Consider the following 21,074-nt stretch of genomic DNA (forward strand, 5'->3'; position numbering starts at 1 on the left):
GCTGCCCAGAGCCACTTCCCCATGCTTGTAGAGCCCACGTCCTCTGGCAAAGACCCCCAGAACAGACAGCACAGGCTGGAAGTTTACCCCCACCACGAGCGGTCAGCCGTTTACCAGCACCAAGGCCCTACAAAGAGATCCTGGGCGTTCAGGGGTGAAATGTCCCCCCATCACCCAGGAAATGCCCTTCAGGTGACCTCGTGAAGGTCAGAAGGAGCCGCCACCGCAGCAGCCAGCCCCTTTCCTCTCTGCGAGATGCTTTCCAGCCTGTGCCTCTTCCCTCCTCCCTGCCCTTTTACTGATCCTGTCTTGGGGTTCCAGCTGAAGCAGGCTGGAAAATAGACAGATCTGGACCCTCTCAAGAAGGCCACGGGGACATCAATGCCCCCAAGGTGGCGGCTGGAAGACCCTCCCCAAGATTCTGCCCCTCGGAAGACTTCCTCCAGAAGCCAGGAGGAGCACGGATACTCCCCGAGGACTTTACCACTGGGCCCTCCTGGCAGATCGGACAGGAGAGAGAATCAGTCATAACGGTAAAGGGCTGGAACTCCTCCCCTGCCATTAGCAAAGGGGTGGGAGAAAAGGGGTGGGAGAGTTAGCAGTTCAAATGGCAGGCGCAGGGCCTGCTCCCTCGTGCACTGCACCGCTCTCGCCGCCGTTTCTCCTCTGCCCTGTGGCCACGCAAGCAAACCTGGGGATTTATAATCCAATGGGGAATTGTGGTCTGTAAACCAGCCCTCTTCATCCCTTTTCAGCCCCTTCCTCTCTATCTGGGACCCCTGCTCTGTTACTTTCTCCCATTTCTCTTCCCTCCCTACCTGAATAAATGACTGGCCTAACTCGCCCGACATGGCTCTTGGAATTCATTTCTGCAGCACGGCCAAGAACCTAAACAAAATCGGGTAACACAGCCATAACAGGAAAATAATTTGTAGACATCCAAATCCCAGGGCTAAAGAATCTTGCTTTTCCATGACAATGATCACTATTTGAGGTGGGGGTAACGCCAGGATTTTGGAGGGACCAGAAGTGAAGGTCGGTTGAGTGACGCTTTTGTTAAATAGTTCCCGATATCTTACCCATGAAGTATTTTCCACTTTCATTAGCTGGTCAGTGGGACAAGTTCTGAATACAGCCTTTTCCTCCATAGAATTGCAGATGATGTGAGAAGAAAATTACTCGTTTTCCTCGCACCTTCAGTGAATTAGGCAAATACGTGTGAGTCCCAGAGCGGTGGTGTCAGGCTGCCTGGTGCTAGTGACACTTTTTCTAGCTGTTTTAATATGTGTTTACTACTTCCCATCTGTAATGGATTCCTGGGGCTGGAAAAGACTACAAACCAGGTGGCTCAGACAGCAGATCGCACGGCTCTGGAGGCCAAGTCCAAAGCCAAGGCTGTGGCTGGGACACGCTCCATCCGCAGCCTCCTCCAGCTGCTGGGGCCCTCGGTGTCCCTGACTTGTGGCCGTGCCGCTGCTCTCTGCCCCCTCCTCCACACAGCCTTCTCCCTCTGGGGCTGACTCGGCAGCCACGTCTCTTCTTCCTCTTCTTACAACGACATATTCAGGGGCGTAGCCCACCCTCCAGCATCACCTCTTACAAGGAGGCAGGGGGTGTAGCCTGCCCTCCAGCATCACTTCTTATGAGGACACAGTCAGGGACGTAGCCCACCGTCCAGTGTCACCTCTTACAAGGACCCAGGGGGTGTAGCCCACCCTCCAGCCTCCCCTCTTACGAGGACTCGGTCAGGGGCGTAGCCCACCCTCCAGCCTCCCCTCTTAGGAGGACTCAGTCAGGGGCGTAGCCCACCCTCCAGCATCACTTCTTACGAGGACCCAAGGGGCGTAGCCCACCCTCCAGCCTCCCCTCTTACGAGGACTCGGTCAGGGGTGTAGCCCACCCTCCAGCCTCCCCTCTTACGAGGACTTGGTCAGGGGCGTAGCCCACCCTCCGTTACGTCCTCCCCTTGGGTTCATTCCATCTGCAGAGCCCCTGTTTGCAAATAAGCTCACATTCACGGGCCCGGGGGCCAGGGCTTCAGCGTATCCTTTTGGGGCGCCCAGTTCACCGCATCGCCCCGTCTCTTGTAACCTTTCGCGCACTGATGTCCAGGTGAAACCCCCCAGCAGGAGTGCAGGGCGACTAAAGCACAGCAACTAGCAGGTCTCCCACTCGCCTGCCCTGGAGGAAGTCTGCTTTGCACTGCAGGAGTTCAGAGCCGCAGCCCTTAGTGTGTCGAATCCTCATCCATCCGCACGGCCCCGCCTGCCCGCTGCCTTTGTGGTGAGTGTGGCAGTGGGGTCGGGGTGGGGGGCTGGAAAGGTCCACCCTCTGACTTAGGGCCTTTCCATCGGGCCTCAAACGGCCTTCAAGGGTGACAGGTCCTCGGGGCTCCCCACCTAGCCCAGGACTCCGGAGCTAAAACTGACGACCAGCGGGGGCTCTGACAAGGGGTCCCTGTGAGGCCAGCACCCATTCCCCTGCGCTCAGCATTTCTGGGGGGAAGGTGCTGGTTTTGGATAAATCACCCTGGTGCAGGCTGGAAGCAAAAGTGCGTTTGCAGGTCTCAGTATTTATCACATAAGCGGCTTCCCAGCTGCTTGGACACGCGTTGGGGGCACCACTCCTTTTCCATTTGCTCCTTGATGACAAGGTCAGAGGGACATCCCCTAAACTGCCGCTGCCGACGCTGATCATTCCCAGGTCAGGGAAAATGGGATTCCAGTGCTTGCAAGCTCAAAAGCACTGCAGAGATTTATTTATTTATTTTTCTAAATGTTACATTCAAAAAATATGAGGTGCCCATACACCCCCTACCCCCTCACCCCACTCCTCCCACAACGACCGCTTCCGTCATCATGGGACATCCATTGCACTTGGTGAACACGTCTCTGAGCACTGCTGCACCTCATGGTCAACGGTACACACTGTAGTCTACACTCTCCCCCAGTCCACCCAGTGGGCCATGGCAGGACACATAATGTCCAGCATCTGTCCCTGCAGCACCACCCAGGACAACTCCAAGTCCTGAAAATGCCCCCACATCACATCTCTTCTTCTCTCTCCCTACCCTCAGCAGCTACTGTGGTCACTTTCTCACATCAATGCTACAGTTTCTCCCATTACTAGTCACAATAGTTCCATAGTAGAATATCAGTAAGTCCACTCTAGTCCATACTCTATTCCTCCACCCTGTGGACCCTGAGATGGTGATGTCCTCTCCACCTCTATATCAAGAGGGGGCTTAGATCCATCATGGATCTGTCATGGATGATGGATGGATTCTCCTGCTTGCAGTTGCAGGCACTCTTGGCTCCATGGCGTGGTGGTTGACCTTCACCTCCCTGTTAGCTGGCTGGACCGCAGAGATTTAAGCCAAAGCCCTGGCTCCATAGAGAAGACACAGAAGCCCGCCAGCTTCAAGGAGCTCACCGCGGTGGAGGCCTGAGAGTCCCAGGGCTGGTTTCCTGCACGGTCACATTCTCGCTGCCCCATGGGCCTCCCTTTTCAGGAAGGAGGAGAGACCAGTTTGGACATTCTGCTCTTGGTCCACACGTTCCCTGGGCCAGGGGGTGAACAGCCTCCATCTAGCAGGATTGGGGAGCCAAGCCTCTCTGAAGGTCAGTCTTTGTCCCCTGCGCTCACGTGGGGTCGTGAGGAATCAACAAGGAAGTAGCAGCAGCAGGAGCTGACTCATCAGCACCGGGGCGGCTCCCCCGCCCTGCACCAATGCCACAGCCCGAAGCCCGAAGCCACAGCCCGAAGCCCGAAGCCACGCGGAGCCGAGCTCCTGTTCAGTGCCCCTGGCGAGGAGCAGGCCTGAGGCTGGCAGCCTGGCTCAGCACCACACCCAGTCCAGCCTGCTCCCCGGTCCCCTGGGCCCCCACCGCGATCCTCAGCCTCCTCTCTGGACTGGTCCCCCTGTCTCCCGCACCCCTATCTACCCTCTGCACCTCTACATTTCCCCTTGGCGGTACCATCCCATCACCCGGCCCGCACCTGCCCCCTCCCTCGCACCTCTTCATCTCCAGGCCCCTCGTATCCCCGCCCTCCCTGCATCAGGTCCCCCAGTCCCTCACTGGTCTGCAGAGGCAGCAACGGTCAGGCTGGGGAACCTCCCTGCCTTGCTAGGCCTGCACCCCCGCAGGCTCCTTCCAAGCTCTCCGCCTGCTGGCCAGCCGGCCCTGCCGAAAACGCCGCCCCCTGGTCTCCAGGCCCGCCCTGTGCACAGCTGCCCTGAGCACCTCACCCGCAGCGCCACTGCCCTTGAGTGGCTTGTGGGCTGCTTCTCAGCCCCATCGGCTGCTGGAGGTTCAACTAGCGTGCAGCGTGATTGCAAACCTGGGAGAACTGGTGAAGGGTCAGCTTGCTGGAGCGTTGGCTGCGCTGGAGGAGGTCAAACTTTTTATGGGTTTCATAAAAATAAATCAGAAGCCTTTGTGTTTAACTCTTTTTTTTTTAAATGTATGCTGGTTATAATTCAAGGAGGAAAATAAGTTGGTGTTACATACTTGTGCTTATCTGAGAAGGCATTACAAAAATTTATCACCCCAGGATTGTCCCATTCACCATCCAGAAAGGAAATTCAAAGGATATTAAAAATAATATCAGGAAGCTTAGGAATAAAAATAAATCAACTCAATTTTAGTAATAAGGTTTCCATTATAAGATCAATTATGATTAATATTTAAAATATACCTTAATGTATATATATGTGTGTATCTATACCATATATCTATACCATACATATATATATCTATACCATATATATATCTATACCATGTATTTCTATCTATAACATATATATATCTATTATAGATAGATAGATAGATAGATAGATAGATAGATAGATAGATAGATAGATAGAGCCTGATTTTGTTGATAATGATGCAGTTTATGTTCTGGGTGGAATAACCAGTTAGCAAATATTTTGAGACAATTTCTCCAGCTCATCAGGGGAGCCATCCTACATTTAGCTAAGCAAGCAGATGTATTTTCCCAGATAGAAGTGAGTGTTATTTTCAGCCCCCTGGCTACATTTTCTGGTGCTTATTTTCACATAGTGGGAACAGAGTTTGCCTTGAAACTGGTGTCCTATCTAGCACCTGCAAAGGAGAAGCCCATGGATTGATTTCTTCATCCTCTGTTCACTCATTCACTCATTGAACAAGCAATAGTAACAACCCCAAGTGGCGATGTTCAGTCAGTTCAAGTGACAGCCTGGACGCTGCTCATAGGAGCACTCAGACATTGGTAGGTAAAAGACACATTTTTAAAATAACCATCAGCTGCCTTGTAGCCACTGCAGACATTTTCTGATATCCTTTCAAATCTGGGTGGGAAACTGGTTGTAGCAGTTTGATATTATTGATGGATTCCAAAAAGAAATATTGGATTATGTTTGTAAACTGATCTTTTCCTCTGGGCATATTTGATTATACTGGATTCATAGGTTTACTTGATTAGGTAATTATGTAAACCTCTTGTGTCAGTAGGGCGTTGAGTCACCACCTTTGGTGAATGGCAACTCGCAGATAAAAGGCACCGCAAAGGACAGAGTTAAGGGTTTTTGATGTTGGAGTTTGATGCTGAAGCCTTAAGCTAGAACCCTGGGAAGGAAGCTCACAGAGGAAACAGAAGCAAGTCCCAGGAAGAGAGAAACCCTGAGCCCAGAAAAGAGAAGCCTGAGGAAGGGAGGAACCCGGGAAGCCTGAACCCTCCCAGACGTCAGCAGCCATCTTGCTCCAACACATGGAAATAGACTTTAGCAAGGGAAGTAACTTATACTTTATGGCCCTGTATCTGTAAGCTCCTACCCCAAATAAATACCCTTTATAAAAACCAACCTTTCATTCTTTAATACCCCAATTTATTTTTACCTTATTTTAGTTTTTCTAAGTTAGTATGTATTTTATTTCTAATCTTTAAGCCTTTCATTACTATTTCATTTTCCTACTAATTGAATTTGGCAATATATTAGGCTTCATTTTTGAAGAAGTTTTGGACAACACAGGGGTTCAGCTATGGCAGGGGAGGAACACTGTTGTGGGATGTTATTGATGGGGGACACATGGTTGAGAGGAAGTTCTTCAAGGCATGTATATAGGGCATATAAAAGTGTTCAGAGTCTTTTCCGGCTGGAACCATGGAGGCTGTCGACGAGAAGAAGAAGAAGGTTCCTGCTGTACCAGAAACCCTTAAGAAAAAACGAAGGAATTTTGCTGAACTGAAGATCAAGCGTTTGAGAAAGAAGTTTGCCCAGAAGATGCTTCGAAAGGCAAGGAGGAAGCTTATCTATGAAAAAGCTAAGCACTATCACAAAGAATATAGGCAGATGTACAGGACTGAGATTAGAATGGCTAGAATGGCAAGAAAAGCTGGCAACTTTTATGTACCTGCGGAACCCAAATTGGCATTTGTCATCAGGATCAGAGGTATCAATGGTGTGAGCCCAAAGGTCCGGAAAGTGTTGCAACTTCTTCGCCTTCGCCAAATCTTCAACGGCACCTTTGTTAAACTCAACAAGGCCTCAATTAACATGCTGAGAATTGTGGAACCCTATATAGCATGGGGGTACCCAAACCTGAAATCAGTGAATGAACTGATCTATAAACGTGGTTATGGCAAGATCAACAAGAAACGGATTGCCTTGACAGATAACTCATTGATTGCACGATCTCTTGGTAAATATGGCATCATCTGCATGGAAGATCTGATTCATGAGATCTATACTGTTGGGAAACGCTTCAAAGAAGCAAACAATTTCCTGTGGCCCTTCAAATTATCTTCTCCCAGGGGTGGAATGAAGAAAAAGACAACCCATTTTGTAGAAGGGGGAGATGCTGGCAACAGGGAAGACCAGATCAATAGGCTTATTAGAAGGATGAACTAAGGTTCTACCATGATTATTTTTGTAATCTGGTCAGTTAATAAAGTGACTTCTTTCAAATTGAAAAAAAAAAAAAAAAAAAAAAGTGTTCAGATATTCATTGAGTATTTTCATAGTAGTTATAGCTACGAACAACTGAGAGAGTCCTGAGTTCCTAGTCAGGGAAGCTCTATCACATTCCCCAATGAAACAGCAACAATCCCCCAAGTGCAAGGGCAAAGACCACTGAAGAAGGATGGTGCAATGATGAGTCCTTGATACTGATGACTATGCTTATGAGCCTGTGTGCCTGAAATTTCAACTAGGCCTAGAGCAGCAGTGTGCCTAAGAGTTACCTCCTGAGAGCCCTTATGTTGTTCAAATGTGGCCACTCTCTAAGCCCAACTCAACATGTAAATGCATTACCTTCCCCCCAGCATGGGACATGATTCCCAGGGATGAGCCTCCCTGGTGCTGAGGGATTACTACTAATCACTAACTGGTGATGCAACTAGAAAAAGATCTTGAATAAAAGGAGGAAATGGTAAAGACAAATGAGTTTATATGGCTAAGAGTCTTCAAAAATGAGTCGGGAGGTCATCAGGGGGTCGTGCTTAAACATGCCTCAGCAGGATCCCAGAGACAGCCAAAGTAGATACAACTCCAGTTACTGGTCTCCTGAGGGCTAAGGAGACACACTGGTTCTATGGTCATGGCAGATGGCTCTGGAGTTCAGTGCTTTGTCAGTGGACTTACTTTGGAATTTGTGTTCCTGAGTGTGATGGAGTTGGACTCAGATGTGACCTTTCTACACATTCCTCTTCTGTCACTTTTACTGAACTTGTGGTTGGCACTGGGGTTGGTGTATACTCAAGAGACTTGAATCTCTGGACTGGCCATGTGCCAGCTGGGCCCTGAGCCTCAGCAGAATTACAACTCCTACTCTCCCATTTGTTGGTCTTATCCAGGTCAGATAACAGGGAGGCGAAGATGGTCAATTACCACATCAGGAAACCAAGAATGCCTACAACTGCAAGCATGAGAATCACATCCATCCATGATGATGGATCTAAGCCCCCTCTTGATATAAAGGTGAAGTGGACATCACCATCCCAGTGTCCACAGGATGGAGAAATAAAATATGGATTAGAGTGGACTTACTGGTATGCTACTATAGAACTATTGTGATTAGTAATGGAAGAAATTGTAGCATTGATGCAGAGAGAGTGACCACAGTAGTTGCTGACGGCAGGGAGATGGAAGAAGAGATGTGATGTTGGGGCATTTTCAAGACTTGGAGTTGTCCTAGGTGATATTGCAAGACAGATGCTGGACATCATATATCCTGCCACAACCCACTGAATGAACTGGGGGAAAGTGTAAGCTACAATTTAAACTATTATCCATGTGGTGCAGCAGTGCTCTAAAATGTAATCACCAAATGCAACAAATGTTCCACAATGATGAAAGAGGTTATTGAGGTGGGAGGAGTGGGGTGGGGTGGGTATGGGATATATAGGAACCTCTTATATTTTTAACATAACTTTTTTGTGGTCTATCTTCAAAAAAATACAATTAAAAAATAAAATAAAAACTATTTTAATATGAAGAAAGAAAAAAACACCAACCAATTTCTGGTATTTTGCATCAGCACCCCTTTACTGACTAACGTCCTGGTCTCTGGGGATCAGGTGGAGAAATGGAGCCTGGTGACGGGGCTTAGGGGTGTGGAAGACTCAAGTCCATGAAGCAGAGAGAGACGCTCTGAGCAAGCCAGCGGGGGGACGGGGCACCCTGCAGTGGGAGATCTCCTTGAGGTGCCATTTTTGATGGCAAGTTTAAGAAGCTCAACTTGATATAGGTATTAGAAAAATTATTCTAGTTCTGAAACAAAGCACTTCAGAAATATTATCCTATCCTTGCAGGGCCCTAAGGAAAGAAGAGAGAGAAAGAAGAGGGACTTTGTGGTAGACCACAGTTAACATGGCCATGCAAAATCCATCGGATATAGAGAGGAAAAGGAGACATGCCTTCTTACACTTATTTTTTGTTTTTGTTTTTGTTTTACAAAAGTTATTTCACATCCTTCACAGCATTTCAAAGATGTATGAGCCCAAGATAGCTTAGTGACTATTGAATATGAAGTTGGGAGAGAAGGAGAGAGTAGAAGACAAAGAGGTAAAAAGTAATTTTGAGATGATGAACCTGACGGCCAAGGGCAGTGCTGGAGGCACTGGCAGAGGCGGGAGTCTTGGGTGCAAAAGACTGTAGGGGGGTGGATCTGGAGCCTGGTCATCCACCTGCCCTGCTTCTGAGATTTCAACTGGGATAAGAAGGAGGCAAAAAATTGGTGGATAAAAGGAAGTATGAAGATGCTTATGCAGGCATTTTGTAATACAACATCCAACCAATTGTATAACTTATCTAATCCAAATTTCATAAAGTAAAGATGAAGCTTGTAAAAAGAAACAGTCCATGGCCACTTTCTCCACATCAATGCTACAATTTCTTCCATTGCTAGTCACAATAGTTCTATAGTAGAATACCAGTAAATCCACTCTAATCCATATTTTATTCCTCTATCCTGTGGACCCTGGGATAGTGATGCCCACTTCACCTCTATATCAAGAGGGGCCTTAGATCCCACATGGTTCATGCATGCGATTCTTCTGCTTGCAGTGGTAGGCACTCTCACTTCCCTGGTATGGTGGTTGACCATCTTCACCTTCCTATTAGCTGACCTGGGTAAGTCCAATGAACCAGAGAACTGGAGTTACAACTCTGATGAGGCTCAGGGCCCAGCTGGCACATGGCCAGTCCAGAGATTCAAGTCTCCTGAGTATACGCCAACCCCAGCACCAACCACAGGTTCAGTAAATATGACAGAAGAGGCATGTGTAGAAAGGTCTGAATCCAGCTCCATCACACTCAGGAACACAAATTCCAAAGTAGACCCACTGACAAAGCACTGAACTCCAGAGCCATCTGCCATGACCATAGAACCAGTGTGTCTCCTTAGCCCTCAGGAGACCAGTAACTGGAGTTGTATCTACTTTGGCTGTCTCTGGGATCCTGCTGAGGCATGTTTAAGCACGACCCCCTGATGACCTCCCGACTCATTTTTGAAGACTCTTAGCCATATAAACTCATTTGTCTTTGCCATTTCCTCCTTTTATTCAAGGTCTTTTTCTAGTTGCATCACCAGTTAGTGATTGGTAGTAACCTGATGAGGAGAAAGTGGCCATGCTAGTTGCTAAGGGCAGGGAAAGGGAAGAAGAGGTGTGATGTGGGGGTATTTTCGGGAATTGGAGTTATCCTAAATGATATTGCAGGGACAGATGCTGGACATTATATATCCTGCCATAACCCACTGAATGGACTGTGGGAGAGTATAAACTACAATGTAAACTATTATCCTTGTGGTGCAGCAGTGCTCCAAAATGTAATCACCAAATACAACAAATGTGCCACAATGATGAAAGAGGTGGTCGATGTGGGAGGAGTGGGGTGGGGTAGGTGTGAGGTATATGGGAACCTCTGATATTTTTTAATGTAACATTTTTTGTGATCTATGTCTCTTCAAAAAAAGACAATTAAAAAATAAAGTAAAATAACAACAACAAAAAAACAGTCCAATTTTACAGATGGGAAACTGAAGCAATTTAAATTTTTAGGTTCAATATGATTGGAAAGTTTATGTAGAGTATCTCTCTCCTTCTATTCATTTATACATCCAGCTATCCAGCCATCAATCCACCCATGCATCTACCACCAACCCATTCACCTATCCACCCATATACACCCAGCCACCCAGCCATCCAGCCACCCACCCACCCATTTACCTATCCATCCATACGTATCCAACCATCCTCCATCCCAAGCATCTATTCACCCACCCAATCACCTAGCCACCCATATATACCCAACCACAATCCATCCATCCATCTCCTCCTAGTGGCAGTAGTACCCCTACCTCTTCTGAGTCCTCACCTGTGTTTATGCCCTGCCTTATCCTGCAACTTACCTTCTCCTAAGAGTTTGTATAAACAGGCTGTGGGATTATGAAGGCAGCACATTTGCATATACTTATTTATAATTTTTTGTTACAATTCCACACCTTACAAATCATACTGCCTTATACGTAATAATAGCTCAATAAAATGTGGATTATTGGGGGGGAAATTGCTTCATGCTGACTAAGCATGAATTGAGGTTATAGTTCTATAAGCAAAATGAAGTGTAAAATTAAGGCAATTACATAGATAATTCAAAAAGAAAAAAAAAAAAGAAAACCCTTTTGGGGAGGACTCAATTATGTGGATTTATCCGATGAGAGTGCTTTTTTAAAAAAAGCATTAGTCAGACAATGGCCTGAGTATTCCATTTCATTTTGAGTGTTCCAAACAGAGCCTGAGTCAGTAGCAGCTGCGTGCCCTGAACTTGACTGGGAGGCCAACTCATTGTAGAATTCTAGGGAAACCAGTTTTTTCTCTCTGTTTTTTTTCCTCTATAACTGATCTGGGCTGAGATTTTAGTAGAGCTTATTTGTGCTGCATAATCACCATCTTGTAATAGGGTTTGTCTTGTTCTCTGTTTCTCTGAATTCAACACTTAAACTTTAATTTCATACTATGATTTCTCTCATTGCTTCACAGGGGTTTTATCTCTTGGATTAGCTTGCAAACTGTGTACCCAAGGGCTGTCTCTGCTTTTCTGGCTCACCTATTCGCCATCTTATACCCATGTGTGCTGCCTTCTGGCCCGAATAACCATGGACGTGATGGAAAGAAGCAGCCCCAGCCTCCTGAAGCAGTGGCTCAGCTCCTCTCCCTCACCGTGGAGCTTCTGATGGAATGGATCTGGGTTTGGCCCCAGCATCAGTATTTTGTTAAAGAGCCTCAGATAATTCCACTGGGGGTCGGGGGCCATTGCCCAGAGCCTGGGCTCTGAACACTGGCTCCTCAATCTCCCCGAGGTAATAACAGCTCAGCTTCCATTGAAGAAGAAGCCGACGGAGCCCCCAAGGGCCCCTGGGGCTTGGCCAGGTACCGAGGAAGTAGTGTGCTGTCCAGCTCTTGCTCTTGGGTTGGTTCACATAGAGAAAAGAGTTACAGGAAAGCTGCAGCACACATTGACTCTATGAGGATTAAGGACAAAAATAGAAGATGAATTTTTTGAATCAACCTTAACGAGATTCCTTTTCTAAGGGGAAACTCACGAGATGTTCATTCTTGTGGGAGACCTGAAAATTGACAGAAAGCTGCAAAGCCTCAATTCCAGGCTGACTGGCTCACACGCACCAGCAATGGGCTATTTTGAGTGTGACATCGGACTTGGAGATGCTATCAAAATGCAGCGATGGCCCCTGCCCATCAGCGCTTCCATTTAGTTATCAGGCAGACCCTCCAGGATACGGCTGGGCAAGAAATGAGGCAAACACTTACAAGGCTTGAGCTTCTGTTTACACTTCCCACAGCCTGCCAGCCCTGTCGAAAGTGTCAAGAGGGAAAGCCTGGTGAATCAGCGTTTGGAAAGGGAGCTGGGCTAAATTTGGAGAGTTTGACTCAGCATTGGTGAAATTCAGCAGTTTCTCCTGAAACTTTTCTTGACCTTTGGATTTCATTCCAGCTCAAGCAGGAAAGGCAAAGAAGGGAACCTGCAAGGAAGCACCAAGTTCTGAGTGAAGGGTGGACAACTGGAGGCTGAGCTCATCCATCCTCTCAGCAGAACTGAATGGCAACGCATCTGCCTAGGGGTTTTCCTTTCCTGCGAAGGGGGAATGGGCTTGGGACGGGAAGGAAGAGTGGACAGAGGAAGGGGGCAGGGCAGGGCCCAGGTCCACCCTTCACCGTGCTTGGCACCTAGAGAGGACGCACTATCAGAGCCCACGGAGCCCACTCTGCAAGCCGCAGGCCCTGCCCCAGCGACCCGCGGGCTCAGAAGTCACCCAGTCACCCCTTGTGACTCTCCAGTGGCGACTTCGAGCACGTGTTCCTTCTACCGATGCTAAGTGCTTTCTGCTCTCAGTGCAATTAGGCGTCCACGAACAACTCTCCCCGTGATCCGTCTTCCTTTGCCTGTGAGGTCTGGTGGGGAGAGAATGTGAATTTAGCTCTCTGCTTTTAGGTCTCGGTTCTGTGGCTTGTTTGTTCAGGCTGCGGGTACTCAGAAACAGAGAGGAACAATAGAAGGGCATAAAATATTCATACTGCATCTGTATTAGAGTCTAATAAGCTGCAGCGAGCATGTGTTAAACCGTCAGGAGCTTTGCTGGGCGTAAAATGCGAGCCGGCTGAATCTTCCATCACGCTTGTCTGAAAGCCCCCTGATGTTTTTATCCCCCTCAAGCCGGATTTCAAAACGCTTCCACTGCAACGCGCGATCGTCGTGACGTTTTCCTGGGACTTTCCTGGTATTAATGATTTCTTCTCCTTCTTCCTGGTCAATATCTTTGTTGTTGTTTAATTACAGAAAAGCTATGTGCCCATTGTAAAGAATTTAAATGATATAGACATGAATAACATAGAAAATTAAAAAGCCCATAGTCCCATCCCACCCGTTTACACTTCAAGGTACCTACATGTCTTTCTAAGCATATGCAAGTATTAATTATTATCTTTATTGTAATGACATCATACAAAGGATAGTATTTTGTAATAGCTCTTGCTTTTTCACTTAATGTATAATTAACCACTTTCCATGAATATTTATTATTGTATAAAAGATTAAATTGTGTGACAAAAAATAAATTTAAAAAGCATGATGGTAGATCCTTCAAGGAGTTAATATGTAGCCATGAAAGTGCTGATTTGAAGATTATATAATTTTATGGAAAATATGATGCACAATGAATGAAACGTGAGATGAAATCATTTGTAAATTAAATACCTAGCTAGAGTTTTCAAGCAAAACCTGTTCTTATTTCAGGCAGCTTCATCTTGACTAAAAAAAAAAATTTAAGACTGCTTTGTTAGAAAAGATTCACTTGGCTGTCTCACAATGGGCCACCCACATGGGTCCCAGTTCTTACGATGACACCAGTGTGAGTTTAAGGGGAATCTCTTCCCCACAGTAATCTCGATAGGTTTGCTCCCCCAGCAGCCTCGCTTAGCTGAGTAGCTATGATGAAATGATCAGTTAATGGATTTAATCCTTTTAAATCCCATTTCTGTTTTTAAGCTCTTTAGAAACTCTTGGGGGAAACTAGTTTTAACCTCTAATGCACTTTTGTTTGAGTAAATGTGGATTAAACCATCTTAAGACATAAAATGTTTGACAAGCAACTCATTTAATATAAAGGACTTGAAATTTTATTGGGATGTTAAATTCCAATTGCAAATAATTTGATTTTTCCTCAAATGCAAAGAGTATAAAAGTTGCATCTTACCCTCCATAAAATAGTTGACATTCTGTTTGCTAAGCATATTCTAAATTAAAGTCTTGAGCCACACCTTTCCAAACCTCCAGACTTCTCCTTGCCCATCTCTCTCCAAATAAGTGAAATGAACTTATCTACATGAATGCTTAAGCCAAAAATCTAGAGAGCAATCTTGTAGCAGTCAGTTGCAGTAACAAATAACCCTCAACTCTCTGCAGTGATTTTTTTTCTCGTTCCTGGGTCTGCAGGTGGGCTGCAGGTCTGAGGGGTTTGGCTGGGCTAATTTGGGTCCAGCTGAGGTTATGTCTTCTCTTACAGGACTTAGGATGAAAGGGACGTTTTGGCACAGGCTAGACACTGAGAAAGGACAGCAGAGACGAGCGATGCCGTTTAGAGCCTCTGTGTGTAGCTGGCACCCGGTCACTTTGCATATGTTCCATCAGCTGAAGCAAGACATGTGGCCAAGTCCAATGTGAATGGGGCAAGGACATGCACTGGACCCTGAGGGTGGGATTGGACCACTGAGAATAAATTGTGCAATGTACTCCACCCTGCGTCCTGCTCATCCAAACCTGAGGCCTCTTCTCTCCGCCTCCACCTCTTCCTTCCCAGGCTAAGCCACCATCTTCTCTTCTCTGTGGGAGAAACTCTCCTCGCTGACCAGACCTACCACAATTCATCCTCCCTAGAGCAGCCAGAGTGATTTGGAAACAGCACAACAAAATGGAAACGCAGTCTCTGCCTTCTCTCTTCTCTTCGAGTAAAGTCCACTCTCGGGTCCATGGCTCTAAAACCTGGCAGCATCCGGTTTCCACCTGCCTTCTGACTTCATCCGGTGACCCTCCCTCCCGCACACTCCCCACCCACTCTCCCCTGCAGTTTCTCCTGTACAGAAACTCAGCCTTGCCTCAGGGCCTTTGCACCAGCTCTTCCCTCTGCCAGAAACATGTTGCCCAGCTCTTTGCAGGCTGTCTCTGTTCAATGTGTTAACTCCACACCGAGGCTTTTCTTGGATGTCATTCTAAGGCACCCTGGTAGTTTATCTCTATCACTTAATTCCCCATGGGGCACGGAGTGCAGCCTGCTAGTTTCTGTTTTTTATTTGTGGGTTTGCTTGCTGTCTATTTCCTCTTTGATAATGTCAGCACATGTTGAGCTCTTGAAATCCCCAGTTCTAGAAAAGTCCCCGACACAGCACAGGCACTTGGTGAGCATTGCCGAGCGTATTTTAAAGCTTCCTCATAAAGCCCCCAGTAGGGAATTTTCTCCCCATAATAAGGCACCATTTTAGGAGAGTGGGTGAGAATCCAAGCCCTGGTTTAGGAAGGCGACACACAATGAAAAGAAAAGCCAGGTCAAGTGGTAGACCCTGGAATAAATTCACAGCGAGAAGACCTAGCATCTTTCCTAAGGGCAGAGGCAGAACCACAGTGGGCCCAACTCCAGTTGTACTGCTTCCCAGCTGCGTGCCCAGCTAAGGGGTTTTATTTCTCCTAACATAATCCCTGACAGCCTTAGGAAGCAGGTAGTAGGAAGTAGGAAGTAGGAAGGAAGAAACTGAGTGTGAGAGATTATATTTAATTGGGGTCTGGCCCCAGATCGATGCTCACACACAGGAACAGTTCCAAGTTCTGCTGGGCTGCACAGATACGGATATCCAAGCAAGTTTTATTAGCGCAGTAATAGGGGGAGGGGGGCATCATAGTGACACTGAGGGCAATGGGGGCACGAAGAGCACAAGGCAGAGGACCCGAATCGATGCCAGCAAGAGCTGTGTGGCCTGGACATGTTGCTCAGCCTCTCTGAGTCTCCATTTTCCCATTTAAAACATGGGTGTGAGGGTCTCCCACGCTACAGTTAGCGCTGCCTGCAGCCAGGTTAATCAAGGGCAGAGCACAATTATTTTACTGAGTCCATGGGGAAACGACAGGGATTGCTGATTGTTACCAGCTACTTTGGCCCTCCTTAGCAAAAAATCGCTGGATACCCGTAAACACTCCCTTTCTTTTCAATAATCACTTATATGGCTTTAAATCAGTATAACCTACTAGTGACTTAAATACCCTGAATAGCTTCCCTTACGGTTCTGGCAAAAGTCCAAATGGGTCTCGCTGGGCTGACGTCCAGGTGTCAGCTGGGCGGTGCTCCGTCCGACGTTCCAGGGGAGAATCCATTTCCTGGCCTGTTGCAGCCTTGGGAGGTGCCCACAGTCCCAGCAAGGCCTCTCCTGGGGGCCGTTCGGGACCCTCCTGGATACAGGTCAGAGCCTCCAGGGAAGGACGTCCCAGTCTTGGGGGGCTCGCTGTTCACTTGGCTTCGCAGCCCCTTCTCCCCTGCAACGCCAGCAGCGCAGCAGCCCTCCGTGCCTTCTTCCTGGGGCCCGTCTGCCGTGGCCTCTCCCTCCTGCCTCCCTGCCCCTCTCACAAGGGCCCCTGTGATGCCAGGGTCTCCGCCCCATCTCAGGACCAGCTGATAAGCAGCCTGAGCCCCTCCTGCCGCCCTGTTCCCCTTGGCCAGGTGAGCCCACCCCTCACGGCACCAGGCCATTATCCGCCTTCCCTACTCACCTACGGCGTTTCTGGGGGGCTCCTGGCACCACACACCTGACATGCCCACCCCAACTCCCATGCACAGGGTTAGGTTGGGGGGGTGGTTTGAACCTGGAGGTACCCCAGAAAGAGTGCCCTTAAGTCTAATCCATTCCCAAGGGTGTGAACCCACTGGAAATAGCGCCTCGTTCAGGATGGGTCTTCCTCCTCTTTCTGGAGTCCTTCATAAATGGAGTGAATACAGAGAGGGAGGAGAAAGCCACGGAGGCAGGAATCTAAAAGCAACAAAACCCGGAAGAGGAGGGAGAGAGCAGCTGCCCTACGCCGTGCCACGGGGCAGAGGAGCCGCAGCGCCGGCAGCTAGACTTTGGAAAGAAAGCCTCACCTGACGATGCACTTGATTTGGACATTTTCACAGCCTCAAGCTGTAAGTCAATACATTCCCACTGTTTTGCGTTTTTTAAGATTCATTTTATCCATTTATTTCTCCCCTCCGTCGTTGGTGCTCACTGTCTGCTCTGTGTCCATTCCTTGTGCCCTCTCTGTGCCTGCTCATCTTCTCTTCAGGAGGCACCACATGGGAGGTCCTGGGTTTGGTTCCCTGTGCCTCCTAGAGAAGACAGCGAGCTGGCATGACAGGCTGGTGCAGCGAGCTGCCGCAACAAGATGACACAACAAGGAGACACAAAGAGGAAACACAGTGAGAGACACAGCAAAGCAGGGAGCGGAAGACGCTCAAGCGAGTGAGCCCCTCTCTCCCACATTGCAGGTCCCGGCTTCAGCCCCCAGTGCCTCCTGAAAAGCAATTCCCAATTGTTTAAAGCCAACCCAGTTGAAGGTATTTTGCTTTCAGCAGCCTAGAAGACTAAAATGGCTACATTTCCCTCACATTTAGGCAAATGACCCCTCGGGAAGGGGCAGAGCTGCTCACGTGGGGTTTGGGGTGCAGGCTCTGGGGAGAGCTGGCTGCGACTCTTGGGAGCTCCATGACCAGTGAGGTGGCCTCACCGTGCAGCGTGGGGCCAGGAGCACTGACGGCAGAGCCCTGCGCCCAGGGCCTGAAGCAGAGGGTTTGCTGGACGAGCTCGCGTGCGCAGCGCGACGCAGCCCCGGCCGGCTGAGAGCCTGACAGGACCACCCGGAGGCGCTGGAGTGCCCTGCGGCGGCTTGCTCGGTCGGTAGAGGTGGGGTCTGGCTGCGGACGAGGGGTCGGTCCAGCTCTGGACGAGGGGTCGGTCCCGCTCGGGACGAGGGGTCGGTCCCACTTGGGACGAGGGGTCGGTCCAGCAGCAGACGAGGGATCGGTCTCACAGGGGTTGCGCGGTTCGGCTGACGGGGTCGCCCGGCGAAGCCGGCGACGAAGGGGGTCGCCCGGCGAAGCCGGCGACGAAGGGGTCGCCCGGAGAAGCAGGCGACGAACTGGGGACAAGGGAGGCCAGGCCCTTGTTGGGGGCTCTCAGGACTGGAGGGCGCACGGCAGAAAAACTACCGCGGAGACAAGGTAAACACGCAAGTCCACTTTACTGAGGGAGAGGCAACAGTTTTATAGGGGCTGGGGAAGGCTGATTGGTCGAAGCCACGCCCTGTTCTGATTGGTTGCCGGCGAAAGGTCAGTGGGCGGTACTGGACGGGGGAGGGGTGGTGATTAGGGATTGGCTGTCGCTGTTGCTGGGGGAAGGGGCAGGGTTTAGGGATTGGTGGCTGCTGTTGCTGGGGTGGAGGGCAGACTTGAGTTTCCCGCCCACGCCTGGCTGTTGCTGCTGTCGGGGGAAGGGAAAAGGGCGGGCTGGATTTTTCCGCCCACGCCTGGCTGTTGCTGCTGTCGGGGGAGGGGAAAAGGGCAGACTGGAATCTTCCGCCCTGCGCCTGCGCAGGGAGAAAGAAGAAGAAGGGTGCCGCCCCACAAGGCATCGGGTGGCGCTATCCGGGAGGAGGGGCGGCTGCGGAAGCATGGCTGCCGAGAAGGGGAGACCCGAGGGCACTCTGCGCCCATGCCGAGCTCCCTTCAGGGGTGGCGGTGGGCCCGACCAACCACCCTATTATGGGGGCAGCGGCTTGGCCTGCCGCGGCTGCTCCCCCGCCAGGCCAGCAAACCACACTTCAGCCTGAGGGGTGACCGCAGTGCCCGCTCGCCCCCTCCTTCCTGACGCTGGCTGGGACCAGGGCTTTTCTGGAAGGGGCGCTGAGCGCGGAGATACGGACGCCCCCCTGGTCACAGCGGTGACTCCCTGAAGGTGGCTCTGTGGGAGGCAGGGGAAGGCGCCAGCTTCAGCAGCGAATGCCCCTCACCTGTGCAGGGACCTGGCTGGGGGCCGAAGAAGGAGAAGCTCCCGTGGAGCGGAAGCTCAGCTGGCTGGGCCTGGGACGAGAAGGGGCACTCTCTGGGGGAGTCTGGGAAGGTGATGAAGGGGGCTGGGGGAGAGAGGGAGAAAGGCGTCCCTGTGGGACCACCGCTAACTTCCTCCCCTCTTGGCATTGCCCCACGAGGGCCTCTCTTGGGCAGCATGGGGGACCCTCCCACATACGGGTCAGAGCCTTCACGGGCGGACGTCCCAGCTCAGGGAGGGTATCTGTTCACTTGCACTCGCAGCCAGCACCCTCCCCTGCACCCACACCCTGCCTGAGCTCACCTGCTGCAGGTACAGGACCCTGCCTCTCGGTTTTATCTGGCTGCAGCGAGCTGATGTCCTCATCCCCACAGCTGGCTGGTGCCTGGACGCAGGGTCCTGAGGGCAACCCAGGGCCTGTGGGCTGGGTGGACGTCCCGGTCCCCAGAGGCAGGGTGGCAGGGCAGAGGCCCGACCCCTGGAAGCTCCCACCAGACAGGCCCTGGAAGCTCCCACCAGACGGCCCTGCCTGGGCGGTCCCGGAGCACGAGCAGAGCCGGCCGGACTTGGTTCTTGCTCCCTGCTCGCCTGGTCCCGTTTTCGTGAGACCCCTGAGCTCAGAGGGATGTGGACAGGGCATCTTCCCAGCGAACGGGTGTCCAGGCGTACCTGTTCCCAGGCCGCTGACCATACAGAGGCCTGCCTCGGCTGATGGTCCAGGCTGCAGCCTCGAGACCCACCAGGCAGGACCATGCTCGTGCCTCCACGTCGGGAAGGCGTCGTCCCCGGAACCACGGTCATGAGCAGGAGGCCTCCACTCCACCTAGCGTGGCCAAAACAGACGTCAGCTCCTCCGCAGGCTCGGGGCCACCCAGGGGGGCTCTCCCCAGTCACCCTGCACCACTGGGCTAGGGGATCCTGCCACCCTGCACACCCCCCAGTCGGGACCCGGACTCCGACAGCCCAACAGCCACCGGGGCCTCTGGAAACGGGGTTGGCAGGGCCCCTGGCCAAACGCCTTCCCTGTGACCCCGGCATGGGTGTGTGGGGCAGATCCCACCCAGAGCCAGGGGGACCCTAGACGGGCACCCACGTGGTTGCCTCCCCAGCTGAGCCCCAGCCAGGGCCCTCCCAGCAGACCAGCGCCTCTTGCTCGGCCATTAAGAGAAGGGTTTGAGGAAGACGTATGCAGGGACTGCCAGTCACAGCCTCTTTGAATTTCACAAAAACAGGAAAACCAAACACTTGAGACATTTTCTATTCAATTTCAAAGCACTTTTATAAAGTGACTTCTGATAACCATCATTAAAAGGAAAGAGACACAGTCGGGAAAGAATCTGAAATCTTATAATATAAAAATTACTTGTTTTTTGCTGCTTTGCTACCGGTTAAAAAAATAATAATGATACAAGCTCTTTATCTACCTTGAGCTGCTGTGATGGTCGAATTTGTATCACTTCTGTCTCCTGGCCTTCACGGTTAATATACACGATGACACACTCCCCATCTACTGCAGGCAACGCGGATGCAAAAAAAACACTTCAAATAGCTGAAAGAGTTCCACTGAAAATCAACACTGCAGTGAGAAAAATTGTTTCCAGTCTCAATTTAAGAAGGCTGCTTCTTGTGTTTGTCTACGGGAACCATTCTGGGGCTCTCTCCCTCCATATGCCCACCTAGGCTCTGCAAACCATAAATCATAAATCCTTTTTTGCAGAAATGGAAAAGCTAATTATCAAATTTCTTTGGAAGAATAAGGGGCCCAAAATAGCCAAAAATGTCTTTAAAAAGAAGAATGAAGTTGGAAGACTCTCACTTTCCGACTTTAAAGCATATTACTTAACAGTTGGCAAATACACCATGGTACTGGCATAAGGACAGACAGAGTGACCAATGGAACCAAATTAAGAACTCAGAAATAGACACTCACATCTACAGCCAAGTGATTTTTG

The 21,074-nt window shown here is 49.9% G+C and overlaps 1 protein-coding gene across 1 annotated transcript; it reads left to right on the forward strand.

Moving 5' to 3' along the window:
* The first annotated feature begins 6,133 nt into the window (after positions 1-6,133).
* LOC131280338 (large ribosomal subunit protein uL30) lies at positions 6,134-6,975 on the forward strand. The gene has a single exon (XM_058306442.2). It carries the CDS (start codon positions 6,146-6,148, stop codon positions 6,890-6,892), a length of 747 nt encoding a protein of 248 aa, XP_058162425.1. The 5' UTR covers positions 6,134-6,145; the 3' UTR covers positions 6,893-6,975.
* Positions 6,976-21,074: the final 14,099 nt, after the last annotated feature.

Source organism: Dasypus novemcinctus, chromosome 2 (assembly GCF_030445035.2).
Source record: "Dasypus novemcinctus isolate mDasNov1 chromosome 2, mDasNov1.1.hap2, whole genome shotgun sequence".
NCBI classification, from domain to species: Eukaryota; Metazoa; Chordata; class Mammalia; order Cingulata; family Dasypodidae; genus Dasypus; species Dasypus novemcinctus.

What these genes read in the sequence shown, in the direction of transcription:
- LOC131280338 (XM_058306442.2), top strand. Translation starts at nt 6,146, where the DNA reads ATGGAGGCTGTCGACGAGAAGAAGAAGAAGGTTCCTGCTGTACCAGAA.